Source organism: Monodelphis domestica, chromosome 1 (assembly GCF_027887165.1).
Source record: "Monodelphis domestica isolate mMonDom1 chromosome 1, mMonDom1.pri, whole genome shotgun sequence".
Classification (NCBI taxonomy): Eukaryota; Metazoa; Chordata; class Mammalia; order Didelphimorphia; family Didelphidae; genus Monodelphis; species Monodelphis domestica.
The window spans coordinates 518885233-518902302 of NC_077227.1; the positions used below are offsets into that span (position 1 = coordinate 518885233).

Consider the following 17070-nt stretch of genomic DNA (forward strand, 5'->3'; position numbering starts at 1 on the left):
CTGCATGCTTTTTCATACCTTCCTTCATACATTTTCTTATTCAATAAACCTTTATAAAGAGCTTTTTACAAGCCAAGGCCTTAGGAATTGAACAGTATCATTCCCTGCCTCTTCCAGCTGTGCTAGGACAATGCTACTGGTACCCCCATGGTAGGCACCTAAGCTAGGAGAGCTCTACAGTAGATTTAGAGCTGGAAGGGGTCTAGTATGGATAAAGAAATAGGCCCCTAGAGCCTTGCCCAAATCGGTAAGATGATGCCAATGAGTATTAATTATCGCCTGGGCACCTCTTGCTAAACCTAACATTTGCAAAGGTCCCTAAACCCGCTTCGTGTAAGGCGCTGAACAAAGGCTGAATGAGCACGTGATACAGGGAGAGGCGCGCCTCGCTCTGGGCCAGAGGGTCTGCGTGACGCCCCGCCCAGACCTCTTGTGCTCTCTTCTGATTGGTCACCGTGAGCCTGGGCTCGCGCTCCCTCGCGCTCCCTCGCGCCCTGGCGGTCTGGGTTGGCGGGAGGTTCGGAGTGTCCCGTGGTGTGCAGCTGTTTGCCGTCGAGTGAAGTAACTGCTCTCGGCTCCCACTGAGGCCGGACGCCCCAGGAGCTTATCCTGCTCGCCATTTGTTCCACAGACCTCGAGCCCGGGCCTCCTGCCATTCTCAGGTAACTCCCCTATCTCTGGGTTTGTTTGCCTCAAGAGATCACCTCAGCCCGGGAGTCTCCAGAGAGCGAGCTGCGAGCGAGTGACGAGGGCAGTCCACAGGGAGCGCTTTCCCGCGGCGCTTTTCCTGGACAGTTCCTTGGACTGAGTTGGCCTTGTCTAGCGCACTGTCTAGACCAAAGAGTAGTTGGTGGGGGCGGGGTAGAGGCCGAAGACGGGGCGGTTTTGGGCTTAGCGTGCGTGGGCGTAGCTGGACATCCGGTCAGACCAGATCCAGTGTGCGTGAGGGAAAATGCAGTTCATAAAAGTTGGGTTTGGGAGTGTGTGAGTGGACGCATGTAGGTGTGGGATGAGTGTGCATGGCGCGGGAACATATGAAGAAAGGCATATACGTGTGTGCATGGACGGAGTGTGAGGGAAGGCACGTGGATGTGGTGAATGCATGGGGAGCTGTATGAGGGAAGGCATGTGAGTGCATGGAATGAGGTTGGATGAGGGAAGGTATGTGGGTGTGTGGTGGGTGTGCATGGAGGGGTCATGTGAGGGAAGGCATATGGGTATGCAGTGAGTGCATGAAATGGGGATGTATGAAGGAAAGCATTTGGGTATGGGATGTATGCATGGCAGGGTGAGGGAAGGCATGCAAGTGGTGAGTGCACGGAGGGGAATATATGAGGGAAAGTGTGGGTGTGCGGTGAGTGCATCAAGGGAGGAGGCTGTGAGGGAAGGCATGTAGGTAGGTGAGTGCATGGAGTGTCGATGTATAAGGGAAGGCATGTGGATGTGGGGTGAGTTATATATGGAGTGACATGTGAAGGAAGGCATGTGGATGTGTAGTTAAGGAGGGAGGTTTGAGGGAAAGAATTTGGGTAGATCAAGGTAGCAGATGTGAGGGAAGGTATGTGTGTGTGTGTTAAGTGTGCACCAAGGGGAGTGTTTGACAAGGCATATGGGTTTAGAGTGAGTGTGTATGGGGGAAGTGCAGAGAGAAGGCAAGTGGGTGTGTAGTGAGTTTGCATTGAGGTGTGAGGGTTGTGTAGGAAAGTATACACAAGTTCCTGACTCTCCCTTGAAGAGTTGTGAACTAAGAATCTCACTAGGGAGGCCCCAATTCCTGTCATTTTGTATGATGAGAATTTCATTCATAGATGTCTGTTTTGCTTCCATTAGAGAGCAGTGCCCTCTGGGTCACAGACTTCAAGGTAGCTGGCTGCAAGGACAGGTGAGTTTAGACTAGGGATGAAATGTCTGATAGGTATTGAATTGTGGAGATACCCATAAGACAACCTAGGAAAAAGTCCTTTAGTCTAGGGACATCTACCCTATGATTTTGTTTCTTAATATGATTTTTTTTATCTTACCTATCCTCCAGTGCTTAAGACAAATGCTTCACTGTTTGTATCCTGCTATGCATAGCCATTTGACCTTGGATATTCAACACCCAAGTTTAAAATTTTTAACTGTCGAAGGAGTAGCCTATTTCTGGAAATTCACAAATTTTGATGAATTAGAGGAAGCCAAATGTCATAAAGTTATTAATCCTATAAGTAATACATATAGTTTTAGTGAAATATTAAATCAATATTTATAGGAAAAATGAAATTGTAGATATTACACATAAGATAGATTTATATGATTTATTCAGAAATTTGTGAATTATAAAAGTCAGAACTCTTTCTTCTGATAACCACTAGGTCTATCATTTTTTCTCTACCTCAAAAATGCTTGACTAGAGGGCAGCTGGGTGGCTCAGTGGATTGAGAGCCAGACCTAGAGATGGGAGGTCTTATGTTCAAATCTGGCCTCAAACACTTCCTAGCTGTGTGACCATGCGCAAGTCACTTACCTCCATTGCCTAGCCCTTACCACTCTTCTGCCTTGGAACCAATACATAGCATTGATTCTAAGACAGAAGGTAAGAATTTAAAAAAATTCTTCTCTTAACTATATAAATAATATTAATTATAGACTTATGTAAACCGTATGTCATTTGTGCCTGGTAATGATGTAATGCAGTACTGATGGCATATCATTAAATGTTAGATTAATTTTGTTGTAAAACTTATTTGATTATGGTGGACTTTCATATATGTTCATTCTGCATGGTTTTTCTGCTTTCAGAGCCACTTATTTGTCCATTTACAGTAACTTTAAAAAAATTAATGAATGTTTCTTATGTGATCAATTATTTAAAAGTTCATTTTGTTGCTAAAGTTCATGGATATTAAAGATGATTTTGAATTTTTCATTAAAACTTAATAAATGCTTATTGGTTAACCGAATTAATTGTTTAATTCACAGTATTTACTAATACAAATATTTGCTTTTTCCTGTTTTCTAACATAGTACTGACAATGTCCTATATTCTATAAATATAATCTATATTCTATAAATACTATGTATTTTATTTGGAAAAGAAATTCAGGATGACAAATATTTTCATTTTATTTTTATAGGAATCTTTTCAGGAACCAGAATGAGACACAATCAGATCTGTTGTGAGACACCGCCCACAGTCACTGTTCATGTAAAATCAGGATCAAGTAGATCTCATCAGCCAAAAAAACCTATTAATCTTAAGCGTCCTATTTTTAAAGATAATTGGCAAACATCTGAAAAAAATGCACACAATAATAACAAGTCTAAACGTTCCAAAGGACCATGTCTAGTTATACAGCGTCAAGAAATGACTGCTTTCTTTAAATTATTTGGTAGGTTAAAACATTTTAATATATAAAAAGTAGTTATATAAGCAGTTGTTACTGATTTTCCTTTGTAATCAAAGACTATACTTCTTCTAATTTATTTCTCATTCTCACAGATTTCTCACTCTCAATAGATCTATGAAGTTTTTTCTACACTACCCAGAGTTTCTTACATGACTTACTAATTAACTGCTCATATCAAGGTGACTGACACCAAATTGGGGAAATATATTTGCCATTTTGGTTTACTTTTACTGGAAAATTAAAATATCAAAAGATGTCTTAAGTAAAAAGTGGGATTAATGGCATTAATACAGACTTTGGAGTTAAATGTAAAAATTGATCACCTTGTTAAAATATTTAATATTATCTATACACAGGGAGATTGGCATAATCCTTTGTCTACAGCATGAGTCTTTCTATTATGATGGCAAATTTCACAAATTACCAGAGAATAGAATTCTTCTTTGACATTAGTATCACCAAAAAGTGTATTATACTTGATATTGATCTAGATTGTTTATGGCAATACCAACATGGACTAGAATAAGGATAAGATGTAGTGAATCCTAGAAGATAACTGGGACATCAAGGAAGTAAAAAATATTCTAGTGATAGCAAAAGAACTAAAAATTCTGAGAACAAAATGCGTTATTAATAGAAGTATAATATATGTGTAAAAAAAGAGAGACCTAGGGGTAAGAATTTAAGCTTTTGAGAAGAGGAAACTTAGAAAAGGGTAATGAGTTTGGGGGAGAAAACTGAAAGAAAGTAATAAAGACTAACAGTGTTTTTATGCTTAATTGATGTTCTAGAAGCTTGTAATTTTTCCTTTCTTCCACCCTAGTAAGCTCTTGCTGAAGGATAAAAGCAACCTAGAGAAAAATCTACTGGTTATAGTCTCTTCTAGCATTCATACCTAATCCTGTAAGGAGGGGTAGAAGCCCCCCCCATATCCTTTGTGGTCACTTAAGAAATGGGAAAGGAACTGGTATGGCAAAAATAGATGACTTTTCTCAAAAGAAGACTCCCATTTTGGAAATTTTTACATGAACATAGTCATATTAGTGGTAGTTCAAAGGCACAAACCTGAATTTTATTTTTATTTATTTATTTTTAAAACCTTTACCTTCCATCTTGGAATCAATACTCTGTATTGATATAAGCATTGATAGAACCCATTGGTTCCAAGGCAGAAAAGTGGTAAAGGCTAGGCAATGGGGGCTAAGTGACTTGCTCAGGGTTACACAGCTGGGAAGTATCTGAGGTCAGATTTGAACCTAGGACTTCCCATCTCTTGGCCTGGCTCTCAATCCACTGAGCTACCCAGCTGCCCCCCAAAACTGAATTTTAAAAGCTACGGTACTTAACTTTTAAGACAAAGTAGTCTAGTGGATCCACTGATGTGAGTACTTCTTTCACTGGTGTCATACATACCATCTCATCTTGTAAAATTCTTGACCATGTTGTTCTAAGCCTACTACAACTCAGTGTAATTGAGGCTTTCCTATAGATTTAAAAAAAACCCAAAACATTCTGTCTCAGAATCAGGACTGTATATTAATTCCAAGGCAGGAAGAGCAATAAGGGATAGGCAATGGGGGTTTAAGTGATTTGCCCAGGATCACACAGCTGAAGTTAAATTTGAACTCAGGACTTGCTGTCTCTAGTCCTCTCAAACCACTAAGCCATCTAGCTGCCCCACTTCCTATAAATTTTTGAAAGAACATTTTGTTGGTACTTTTGCAGTATTCAGACTACCTTTTGAGTATGATCCAGCAATACCTTCTTTTCTGGTCACATGTACTCTTGATAATGTCTTTTATTCCATTTCCCACAAATCATTTATTAGCAATGTTCTACAACAAAATTAAATCCTATCTAATATAAAATTTTCTTTTGTTCTTTGGGTAACTTGCAGTTTTTATTCTGGTTAATTTGATGAGATAATGGTGTATTTCATAATTTACAGGGATAGTAATAGAATATTGCTTTTAAAGAGACAGGCTTTTGCAATAGGAAGCTGTATAGAATCATTAAAAACACTAATTTTCCAAATGAGAACCCATTTGATATGTTCCTATTGAGTTCTGCATCCAGCTCATTGACTATCTGCATTGCCTATCCAATGGACTTCTGGGCCAGCTGAATCTGGGCTATGTATATTCATCATCCACTTGATTTTTTTCCTTCTTGGATGACTAATACAGTATGTTTAGATTATGGATATCATTGAAGACCTAGATTCAATGTAGTAAATACAATGTTATCCACAATTATAATCCAGTGAACCTTTAGTATCTATGTGGCATATCTTTTCTAGTTATACTCTTCACAAAACAATCCCCATAATATGGGTGAATAACTATGCAGGGTATATATGCCCCTATTTTATGCCAGGCTTGATATTAATCCATTCAAACAAAATTTTCTCTAGTGACATAATACATGGAAGATCTTTGAAAGGAAACCTCAAGACTGTTTTAGCTCTCCAAATCAAATATTTTTTAAAATTATAAAACAGTGGAATCACATTTTTTTTTCTTAGTCAAACCATATTTTGAAGATGTAGTCTACTGTAGAAAATTGGGAAAGCCATAGGAATAAGAAAGTAGGCATATGGATGGGTATTCACTGAGATCTTTCCAGTCATTTGTTTGTTGTTATAATATCATTCTTTATCTTTTTCATTATTTGAGAATCTTTTCTATGTTCAAGCAACTTTTAAAAATAAGGCTATGTTTGGACTTTTTACTTTGGAATATTTTTCATATCTTGGATTTTACAAGATCTGGGAAAATGATTACTTGAGTATCTTTGAAAATGTCATCTCTAGCACAGAATGCTTCTGTGTATATTTGATCAGGTGGAGCTACTTTTTCATTTTCTTAAGTGCCACAGCTTCTTCAAATAGCCAATCAGGTACTGAAGTGATGAGTCCAATTGAAGTACTTCCACTATCATTAAAGATAAGAATTAGATCACAACAGCACACTGGAAGATTTGTTCAATTTCATTTGTGTTTGGTTTTCTTGTTTTATCTTAAAATGCTTAGGATGTAGTTGGGTCTCACACCAAGCTTTCTGCTAGTTTGTTTTCAGGCACTGTTTTTTGCTGCTGCTTTTCTGAGGCAATGTGATTATAATTTTGATAAGCTTTAGTAATGTTTTGTTTGTTCAAAATGGTTTGGTTCAAGTTCAATTTAGAAGAAAGATTTGTTTTGGTTTTCTTCTGATAGTAGTTTTAGGAAATGCATGTTTTGGGTTCTTTTTAAAAATCAATTATTAGATTTTTAAAAAAACTAATAGTTTAGTTAAAAATAAAATTTTATTCTACCCTCTGTTTAGCAAACAGTTATTTTTTCAGTTATTTTTTTCAAAATTTACTTCAAGTATCCAACAAAAAAGTAATGCAATATCCTAGTAGGCAAAATAGATATGTCACAATACATTGGACACAAATGTGGATGGGTTGATTTGCATACCTTTTAGAAAATCCTTAGAAATTCCTTAGAAAAGGAAACTCTAATCTAGAATTAGTTGCCTAAAGCAAATCTTTCAAAATCCTATTGGTTCCAATAATGTGGTAATTTGTAACCCACACTTTCCTTTCCAATCTTATCTTACATATACAAGCAAATCAGAGGTTGAAGATAACTGCTGAAAGGTATGGTTAATGTAGATGATTCTGGCAGTATCATGACACAGGTGTTCCTGTAAACAGTACTTTGAAAAACTCTGAATTGGTCATTCTTATTTGACTTCACAAGAGAAATAGTTGCAGTTCGTTTTGTAGAAATTAGTTCTTCAAGAAGAGTTTATTTTAAAAAGAAAAGTAATAGCAATCTGTTGTTGTAGATGATGACTTAATTCAAGATTTCTTGTGGATGGATTGCTGCTGTAAAATTGCAGATAAGGTAAGTTTTGTAAGCATGCAATGATTAGTAAGTGACATTTAACATTGGTGTCTGACTTCACCCTAGGGATTTTAATTAGAACCTGTATGTTATTAATCAGTTAAGAAAAGAGATGTGCTTTTACTGCTCCATGATTTCAGTTCCTGTGAATTTCTTTGATGAAACCTAGATCTAGGATCCATATCTTGGCACATTTACCAGCCTTATTTGTGTTTTTAGGATTGTAAGATGCTGTCTGAATATGTTGAGAATATTTTATAGGTCCAGATCTGTTCTATTATAAATAATATTAATCATGCAAAATTATAATAGTCATGATAGAAAGCACTGAAGTATTGAGAGTAATTCAACCTAAATATTCTGCTCATTTTAATACTTCTTAAGAAATTAAGGTAAAATTTCTGTGTTGATGAGAAAAATTTGAGAGGTCTTTATTTATTTATTTATTTGTTTGTTTGTTTTTAAACCCTTACCTTCCATCTTGGAGTCAATACTGTGTATTGGTTCCAAGGCAGAAGAGTGGTAAGGGCTAGGCAATGGGGGTCAAGTGACTTGCCCAGGGTCACACAGCTAGGAAGTGTCTAAGACCCGATTTGAACCTAGGTCCTCCCATCTAGCTCTTAATCCACCAAGCTACCCAGCTGCCCCCTGAGAGGTCTTTAAAGTATAGTTTTCTATATAAAATAAAGCAATTGCTTGCCATATGGCATATAGGAAAAAGATGATCATTTACAAACAGCAAAGGTGCCCCCTGCAGATCCTTGATTACAGCACTAAAACTGTGAGCAAAATACTTAATTTTACGTAGATAGCTATGGAAGAACCACTTTCACACTATATTTTATCATAAAGAGACAGTTACGGAAGAGGAAAAGATCTGGTTGTCCAATGCATCCAAAACAGAATTCATCAAACTATCTTCTCACTGAAGCCCAAATCTTACTCTTAATTTACCTATTTTTGTCAAGGATACCTCTAACCTAGTCACTAAAATTGCATCCTTCATCATCCATTCTTCATTCTCCATCACATCCTGTATCTGATTAGTTGCTTACTCTTATCAATTCTGCCTCCACTACATTTTTCCATCTGTTTTTTCCACTTACATGGCCACTAATTTATTTCATATACAAAACATTCCAGCTCTCATCTCTGTGTCTTTGTATAAACTGCTCTCTAATTATTTTGCATGCTGTCCCTACTTACTCTTTCTTTTTGAAGTCCTGGGTCCCTTTAAGGCTTAGTTAAAGTGACACCTATTTCATGATACCTTTCCTGATCTCTAAAGTTTGGGTACTTCTCTCCTTCCTCCTGAACAAAAAAATTACTTTGTCATTAGTTAAGATAAGGAATTATTTCATTTGTATCTCAGTCTTTAAATTCTTATTGAATTGGATTAACAATTATTTGTTTTAATATAACAGCATTATTTCAAGGTTAATACAGACTTTGTGTTGAATTTAAAGAAAATCTCAGGCAAAATTTTAATTTGATATAATGTGCAGCATAACAATTGAAGATATTGAACAGCAGATGGCAGTGTTTACAAATTAACAGAAGAGTTATCAGAATTGTAATATAGGAGATAAAGGATTATATATTTAGAACTGGAAGGGACTTTTTACAGGTCAGACATTTCTTTTTTCATTCTTTTGGTAAAGATCAAGGAAAGCCTATATAAAAAGTTAATCTTTTTTTTTTAATATTATCCTTCTCAAATAGTCATTTAACAACTAAAAATTAATATTGAAACATTGAAAGTGCCTGCTACTTTTCAAGGCAGTCCATTTTACTTATTGACAGCTTTAATTATTATATAGCTATTGTTCATTGATATAGTTTATATCCCTGTAATTTCCATCTGTTGGTCCTAGTTTTGCCTTCTGGAGTCACATAGAATAAAAGTTCGGCTCTCATCCAGAGAAAAGAATTTCAAATATTTAAAAAAAAAAAAACCATCTTGTCTACCCAGGTTATTTCTTTTCCAAATTAATTTTACCCAGTTCCTCAAAAATTTTTTCATATGACACTTTACAGATTCACATTTTATTATTATCTTGATCACCTTATTCTGGACATGATTTGGTTTTGTCAGCATCTTAGAATAATGGCACTCAGAATTTAAAATACTACCATATATAGTCAAATAACTATAGGTTATGGACTTATAATTTATCTAGCTCTGGACATTAGATTATTTTTAAAATGACTTTTACTTCTTGTTTTGAATTTTACACACCTAAATATTTCACAAAGAATAGAAAAACAGGCTTGCATAGGAAACTGCAAATCTCCATTTACATATTGGTTGGTTTAAAAAACAATTCCCACAGTTTAAAAGTTGTCTAACCTCTCTCTGTTTCCCTCCTTCGTTTATTTTCTCCATTTATAAATATTGTAGTAATTTATCTTTCTTTTCTGCTTGTTCATTGCATCACTATTGTTAGTCCTTCTTTCCTCCCCAATCTCACCAATTCAAAAAAGAACAGTCAGAAACCTTTATAATAAATAAGAATAGTCAAGCAAAATAGATCCACACATTAACTATGTTTAAGGCATGTTTTTTTTTAATATATCATCCTAAATAGCTTACTCTATCATATTCTCTGTCTATTGTATACCTCTTCTAACTACTATGATACTGATAATAATTTTTTAAGAGTTACAAATAACATCTTTTTGTATAGTTTGACCTTACTGAAGTCCTTAAATTTTTTCCTCTTTCTTACTTAACCTTTTTTATGCTTCTCTTGGATTTTGCATTTGGACATCAAATTTTCTGTTTGGTCTTTTCTTCAAGAATGCTTGGAAATCTTCTATTTTATTAAATGATCATACCTTCCCCTGAAAGAATATAGTCAGTTTTGATGGGTAGGTGATTCTTGGTTGTAAACCCAGCTCCCTTGCCTTCCAGAATATCATATTCAAAGCCTTCTGCTTTTGTGTAGAAGCTGCCAGATCCTGTGTAATCCTGACTGGGACTCCATGATATCTGAGTTATTTCTTTCTGGTTGCTTGCAGTACTTTCTCCTTGGCCTGGGAGCTCTTGAACTTGGCTATAACATTCTTGGGAGTTGTTATTTGGGGATTTAGTGTAGGAGACAATCTGTGGATTCTTTCAATCTCTATTTTACCCTCTTCTTCAAGAACATCAGGGCAGTTTTCTTAGATAATTTCTTGTAATATGCTGTCTAGGATTTTTTTTGGTCATGAATTTCAGGTAGTACAATAATTCTTGAATTGTCTCTCCTGGATCTATTTTCCAGGTCACTTGTTTTTTTTTTTTCAATAAGATGTTTCATATTTTCTAGTATTTTTTTTGTTCTTTTAATTTTTTAAATTTTTTCTTGATGTCTTATGAATTCATTATCTTTTATTTGCCTAAATCTAAGTTTTAAAGCTTGAATTTCTTTCATGACCCTTTGATCCTCCTTTTCCTTTTGGTTCATGCTACTTTTCATGGCATACTTTTCTTCATTGGATTTTCTTGCCTCTTTTTCCAATCGGTCAGGTCAGTTCTGTTTTTTTAAGACACATTTTTCTTCCTTCAATTTTTTTTGCTTTTTCCAGTTGACCAGTTTTTTTTAAGCTGTCATTTCTTTTTGCATTATTTTAATTTTTTCCCCATTTTTCTTCAACCTGTCTTATTTGAATTTTGAATTCTTAAGTTCTTTCAGCACTGCTGAACAATTCCCTTTTTTTTGTGGAGATTTGCATGTTTGCTTGTATCTCACCATCTCCTGTTGGTTCTGTTCTTTGCTCTTTTTCCCTGTAGAAATTTTTGAGGGTCAAGAGTTTCTTTTGCTGCTGTTGGCTCATTTTCCTAACAGCGGACTGGGAAATCTGCAAGTTGAAAACCACTTCTGTCTTAGCTTCTGTCTAGCAGGGTTTTGCCCTGGGGATGTCTTCACTGCTACAGTGAAGGCTTGAGAGCATCTAGGGCTATGGACCTCCAAACCTCACTGCCAGGATGAATCTGTTGTGCTCTTTTGTTGGTATACCCACAACCTGGGATCCTGAAGTTGCCTGTACCCTAGTTCTGAGTCTGGCACAGTAGGTGGGAGGAGTGGTTGGCATGCACTTTTCTGTGAGCAATTTTGCTTCCAGTTCCCCCTTATATCATGGAAATCCATTCACTCTGCCTACCTTTCATGTTGTGTTCAGTGGGAGAGCCCCCTTACACATCTTGCTTTGACTCCTATCCTTTTGAGGTGCCTTTTAAAAGATCAATTTGGAAGGATATTCAGAGTGATTTCAGACTGCTACTAAGCTGCTATCTTGGCTCCGCCCCTCTCTAAGGTATGTTTCCACCACACATATATCAGTTTTCTATCAGGAAGAAAGTAGCATATTCCATAATCAGGCTTTTGACATAGTTGGTCACAGCATTGTTCAGAATTCTTAAATCTTTTAAAGTTGTTATTCTTTACCATGCTCTAGAGTCTAGTTATATAAATTTTTCTCCTTGTTCTGCTCACTTCGCTCTTTATTAATTCATACAATTCTTTCTAGTTTTCTCTGAATTGATCCCTATATTTCTTGCAGTATAATAATATTCTATTATATTCATATACTATAATTTGTTCAGCCATCTCCTAAGTGATGGATGTCTCCTTGATATCCAGTTCTTTGCCATAACAAAAATTACTATTATAAATATTTTTGTACCTATGGGCCCTTTACTTCTTTCTTTGTTCTCTCCTCACATCTTTCTCCTAGATTCATTGGCCTCCTTAAGGCATTCAACACATATCCTACCTCCTGCAAGAGGCCTGTCTGAGTATCCCCTTCTCCCTATCATCCTTCCCCATTAATAGCTTTTCTTCTGAGATTATCTTCCATTTATATTGCTAGAAGGTAAAATTTTAGCTAGAACTTGAAGCCAGGAGATGAAGAGAGAGCATTCCAGGTATTGGAGATAAATGGAAATGCCTAAAGTCTTGATGGAATGTCTTGTTTGAGAAATAGTAAGGAGGCCAGTATAACTTTATCATAGAGTGTGGTGTTGGGGGGTAGGATAGAGTGAGGAAGGTGAATATGTAAGAAGACTGGAAAGACAGAAAGGGGCCATGTTATAGGGGCAATGAATACCAAACAAAAAATTTTTGATTCTGAGGGTGATGGGGAGCCTTTATGATTTATTGAAAGGAGGTATAACCTGGTTAGACTTGTGCTTTAGAAAGATCACTTTGACAGATGAGTGGAGAATGGACAGGAAAGGGGAAATATTTGTAGGAGGGAGATTAACCCTCAAGCTGCTGCAGTATTATGGTGTGAGATGTTGAGAGTCTGCACCAGACTAGTAGCATGTCAGAGGAAAGAAGAGGGGCACATATGAGAGATGTTGGGAATATTGATCAATAATACTTAGCAACAGATTGGATATGGAAGGTGAGGAGTTGAGGAAGACACTCAGTCAAGATGGTAACTAGGAGGATGGTCTGCCTTTAGCAGTAATGAGGAAATTAGGAAAAGGGGAAGGGCTTGGGTGAAAGATCATAAGTTCAGTTTTGGCCATGTTGAGTTTAAGATGTCTCCAGGAGATCCATTTCAAGGTGTCTAATTAGCAATTGGAAATACATATCTGGAGGTTAGGGCCGAAAAAGTCTATCTGGGAATCCTCACCATAGAGTAGATACTTTAATCCATAGGAGCTAGTGAGATTAGCAGGTGAAATAGTATAGAAGGAGAAGAAAAATGGGTCCAAAACAGAGCCTCGGGAGATACAATTGGTGGGTTTTACCTGCAAGAAGATCCTGTAAAAGATACTGAGCCAGGCCCAGAGATGGGAGGTCCTGGGTTCAAAACTGGTCTTAGACACTACCTAGCTGTGTGACCCTGGGCAAGTCACTTAACCCCCATAGTGTAGCCCTTACCACTCGTCTGCCTTGGAACCAATGCACAGTATTGATTCCAAGATGGAAGGTAAGGGTTTAAAAAAAAAGATACTGAGGAATAGCCAGACTGGTAGGAGAATGAAAAGAGAATAATGTCATGAAAACCAAAGTCTGCAGAGAGAAAGGGTCATTAAGGTTGGCAGTTAAGAAATCATTAAACTTTGGAGAGGGTAATTTCAGTTGAATAATGTAACAGTTAAAATTTAGGGGAGACTGAGGCAGGTAGAAATTAGTTTCTCTCTGCAAGGAGTATTATATTTTTTAGAGGTTTATTAGAGATTAAGGATTAAAGAAAATACAGGATAAGAAACACGTGCCTAGGCCACAGAGACCTAGACAAGACCTCACCTACATTATGGAAAGAGCCATGTCTGCTCCAAAACAGAAGTCCAAAAGAAGACTCAAAAGCCTCTGCCATTTTCGATCATGGCCCACCTGAGAATTCCCGTGAGATTACAAAGCATTTTGGGGAAGTGGAGCAAGGGCTTGTGGGGTTTGAAGTCCAGAGTTCGAGTCTATTTTTACAATAATGAGGTCAGAAGAAAGTCTCTTTTACGTAGGAATGATTTAGTCTCCATTAGACATTAACTTATTACCTGAATTCAACTTAAATCTCTATTGAGATTTATCAAAATAAATTTTTATAAGAAAAACATCAAACATGGAGTTCACAAATTCTGCTCACTTATTGTCTTCAAATTCTTTCCAGACAGTACTCCAGTTGCTAACTTCATAAATTTCTCTGGCTCAAACCAGAAAGCAATGGGCTTCCTTTAGAATAAGCTTTCTGTTATCCTCCCTGCCCTCTGATTATTTAATCTAGGTCTAGCCTAAGTCACTCTTGGTAAGTCTATAAAGTGCTTAGCAAAGAATAATAATTCTAGGTTATCATTAATGTTTTACTATTGTGCTATGTTAGAATAATTATTTTACTCTAAAAGTACTATGAGATGATTTGTAGTATGATACACTTGAAGATATCCTTCACATCTACCTAAATATAAAATTTTGTGATATACTAATTTTTTATGGTATCATTTAAAACTGACCATTTTTAAAATGAGCAAGCTGCATTGTTTTTTTTAAGAAGGTCTCTTTTGTAAGCATGTATGAATATTAATATTGTAGAATTCTTCAGTTTAAGAGCTGATGCTTATCTCAATTTTGTGGTAAGGGCATTAAATTTTTCTCACTTTTTTTGCATTGATTATAGAAAGCATAAAATTAAATACAGTAACTAGACCTGTGCTCTAAAGAAAGGGAAAAAATAGCTCTTCAAAAATATTTGTAGCACCTCTTTTTGTAGCAGGAAAGATCTGGAAACCAAGGATGTGCCCATCAGTTAAGAATTACCTAAGCATTGAGGAGTATGAATGTATTAGAATATGGTTGTATTCTGTTGCAAAATAATAAAAGAAAGTTAAATAGATAAAATAAGAAATAAAGGGGATGGGTTCAGAAAAACCTAAGAAGACTTGTACAAACATATGGAGAATGAAAGGAGCAGAACCAACAGGACAATTTATATAGTAACAACAATATTATAAAGACAAATTCTGAACTCTGATCAATACAATGACCAATCATGATTGCACAGGACTCATAATGACTGGGGGCATTTAGGTGGTCCAGTGGATAGAGCACTAGATCTGGAATCCTTAAGATCTGAGTTCAGATCTGACCTTAGAGGCTGTGTGGCCCTGGGCAAGTCACTTAATCCCTATTTGATTTAGTTCCTCATCTGTAAAATAGGAACATACTAGAGAAGGATATGAGAAACCATTCCAGTATCTTTGCCCCAAAAATAAAGTCCCTGGGGTCATGCAAAGCCAGACAGGACTGAATAACAATAACAGCAATAGTGAACTGTGTTCTTGATCACTACTTCCTAACAGAAATGATCAATTTAAGATTCAGAATGAGACTTATATTCATGGGCATAAATAATACACCTCCCCCCACAAACAGCAATTTTTCTTGTTTGACTGTGTAGGTTTGTTATAAAGATTTTGTTTTTATTTTTTCTTTTAAAATGAGATGGGAGGGAGAAAAAATAAATGCTTGTTAATTTAAAAATAAAACACAAAGAAAGAAATTGTTCTTTCTAAGAATATGTAAAGTTTTTAAATTTTGTAATAATATTTTAGGGCCTTAGCTCATCAAAAAAATTTAAAGGTGTTAAATATTTTAAGTAAATTTTATTTCTAAAAATAAGGCATTAATATTATAATTTTAACCTTTTTCCAATAGTATCTTCTGGCTATGACCTTTGTTTACTTCAAGAGGGCTAAGTTTAGTATAAATGAACATACCAGAATAAATTTCTTTATTGCTCTGTAAGTATATATATATATATATTTTTTTTTTTTATCTAATTATGTGGGAGAATTTTTTTCTGAATAAAGTTCTTTGTGTTCTGTATGAAATAACTTAAAACAATTTAAAATCTAATTGCATTTGGGTTAAGGGATATTACTGTATACATTTTAAGTGTTTACTTAGATAGGAATATTTTTATTTCCCCAAAGTTTATTTTTCTCCATAGACCAAAATACTAATTAAATGGTAATAATGCTTGCATTTCTACAGTGCTTTGTGTTTTTTAAAAAATGCTTCCATGCAGTTATTTAGTTTTATTTTATAGACTGCCAATGTTTTAAAATATTTTTCCAAAATGAATATTTAATTTAAAATTGCAAGTTTGTATATGGTTAGAATAATTATTGATCTACAATGTTTCAATTGCATATTTTTGCTGTGAAAATGTAGTCATAGAACAAGAAAATTCCCATATCTCATTGCCCTTTAGGATACAAAAACTATACATCAAATACTGGTTGTATGGCAAGAAAGTACTTTTTGTTTCTGAGATCTTCCACCAAATTACATTTTACATTAGTTTTCTGATCTATTAAATTGTAATAGCTCAGTTCTCAAACCTCTGTGGACTTTTGTCATGTAGTAAAGACTATAAGGTGTCTCAAAAGTCTTTTTTAAAGTCTTTTTAAAAGCTATGCCTTTTTCTGTCTACTTTATGTTTGAATGCATTGCTGCTATTCAGGACCATTACTTACAAACATAATTTCCAGTTTATAGGAGAACTAGTGATTTTTTAAAAGCTTAAACACATAACTATGAAAATGGAGGAAATAAGTTGAATACTATGTATGGAGTCTGTCAACAACAAAAGAGTAATTCTTAAGGCAAATGTAAATCTGAATCAGTCCTTAAAAGAAATAGACATGCATTCCATCCTGTAATATGAAATAAATACACATTTCCAGATATAGTGGGGAAAATAGAACCTACAAAACTGTAAGGAAAATTTTAGCATTGTGACCTAAACTATTTTTAATTATTGGTTGCCATGGGATATCCCAAATAATAAAATACCCAAGTCAGCTGGAAATTTTTTAAAGTTCACAATACTTGATACTTACTACTACTTAGCAATGTCAACATGGAAATCTAGAGATCCCCAGTTTATTTAGTAGGGAAGTAGAAACCCCAGGTTTTGAACTTGTCACAGGAAAGGTTTCCCCTGAGGAAGGTCCCACTTCACCAGACAATAGACATCCACTTCAGGTGGGGAGGTAGACCCTATCCAGTCAGGTAGCTCTTTTGTCTCCAGAAGCCTTTCCCAGTATATCACACCCCCTTTTTGAGGATCATCATCGAACTGGGGACCTTCAGCTTGCGAGACTGATGCAATACCTACTGTGCCAAAGCTGAAGTGGATGTCTATTGTCTGGCGAAGTGGAACCTTCCCTCAGAGGGAAACCTCTCCTGTGACAAGGTCAAAACCTGGGGTTTCTACTTCCCTACTAAATAAACTGGGGATTTCTAGATTTCCATGTTGACAGCAAGGATCTTAGTAAGATTAGGGAGCTAA

At 35.8% G+C, this 17070-nt stretch overlaps 1 protein-coding gene across 1 annotated transcript in view; it reads left to right on the top strand.

Moving 5' to 3' along the window:
* The first annotated feature begins 441 nt into the window (after positions 1 to 441).
* SPDYA (speedy/RINGO cell cycle regulator family member A) overlaps positions 442 to 17070 on the top strand; it is a 31364-nt gene continuing 14735 nt past the window's right edge. The window contains exons 1-5 of the mRNA XM_001371303.4: positions 442 to 662; positions 1831 to 1882; positions 3117 to 3371; positions 7223 to 7281; positions 15429 to 15514. Coding sequence (XP_001371340.1) covers positions 3137 to 3371; positions 7223 to 7281; positions 15429 to 15514 — 380 coding nt within the window. The 5' untranslated portion in view covers positions 442 to 662; positions 1831 to 1882; positions 3117 to 3136. The remainder of the gene's footprint in view (positions 663 to 1830; positions 1883 to 3116; positions 3372 to 7222; positions 7282 to 15428; positions 15515 to 17070) is intronic.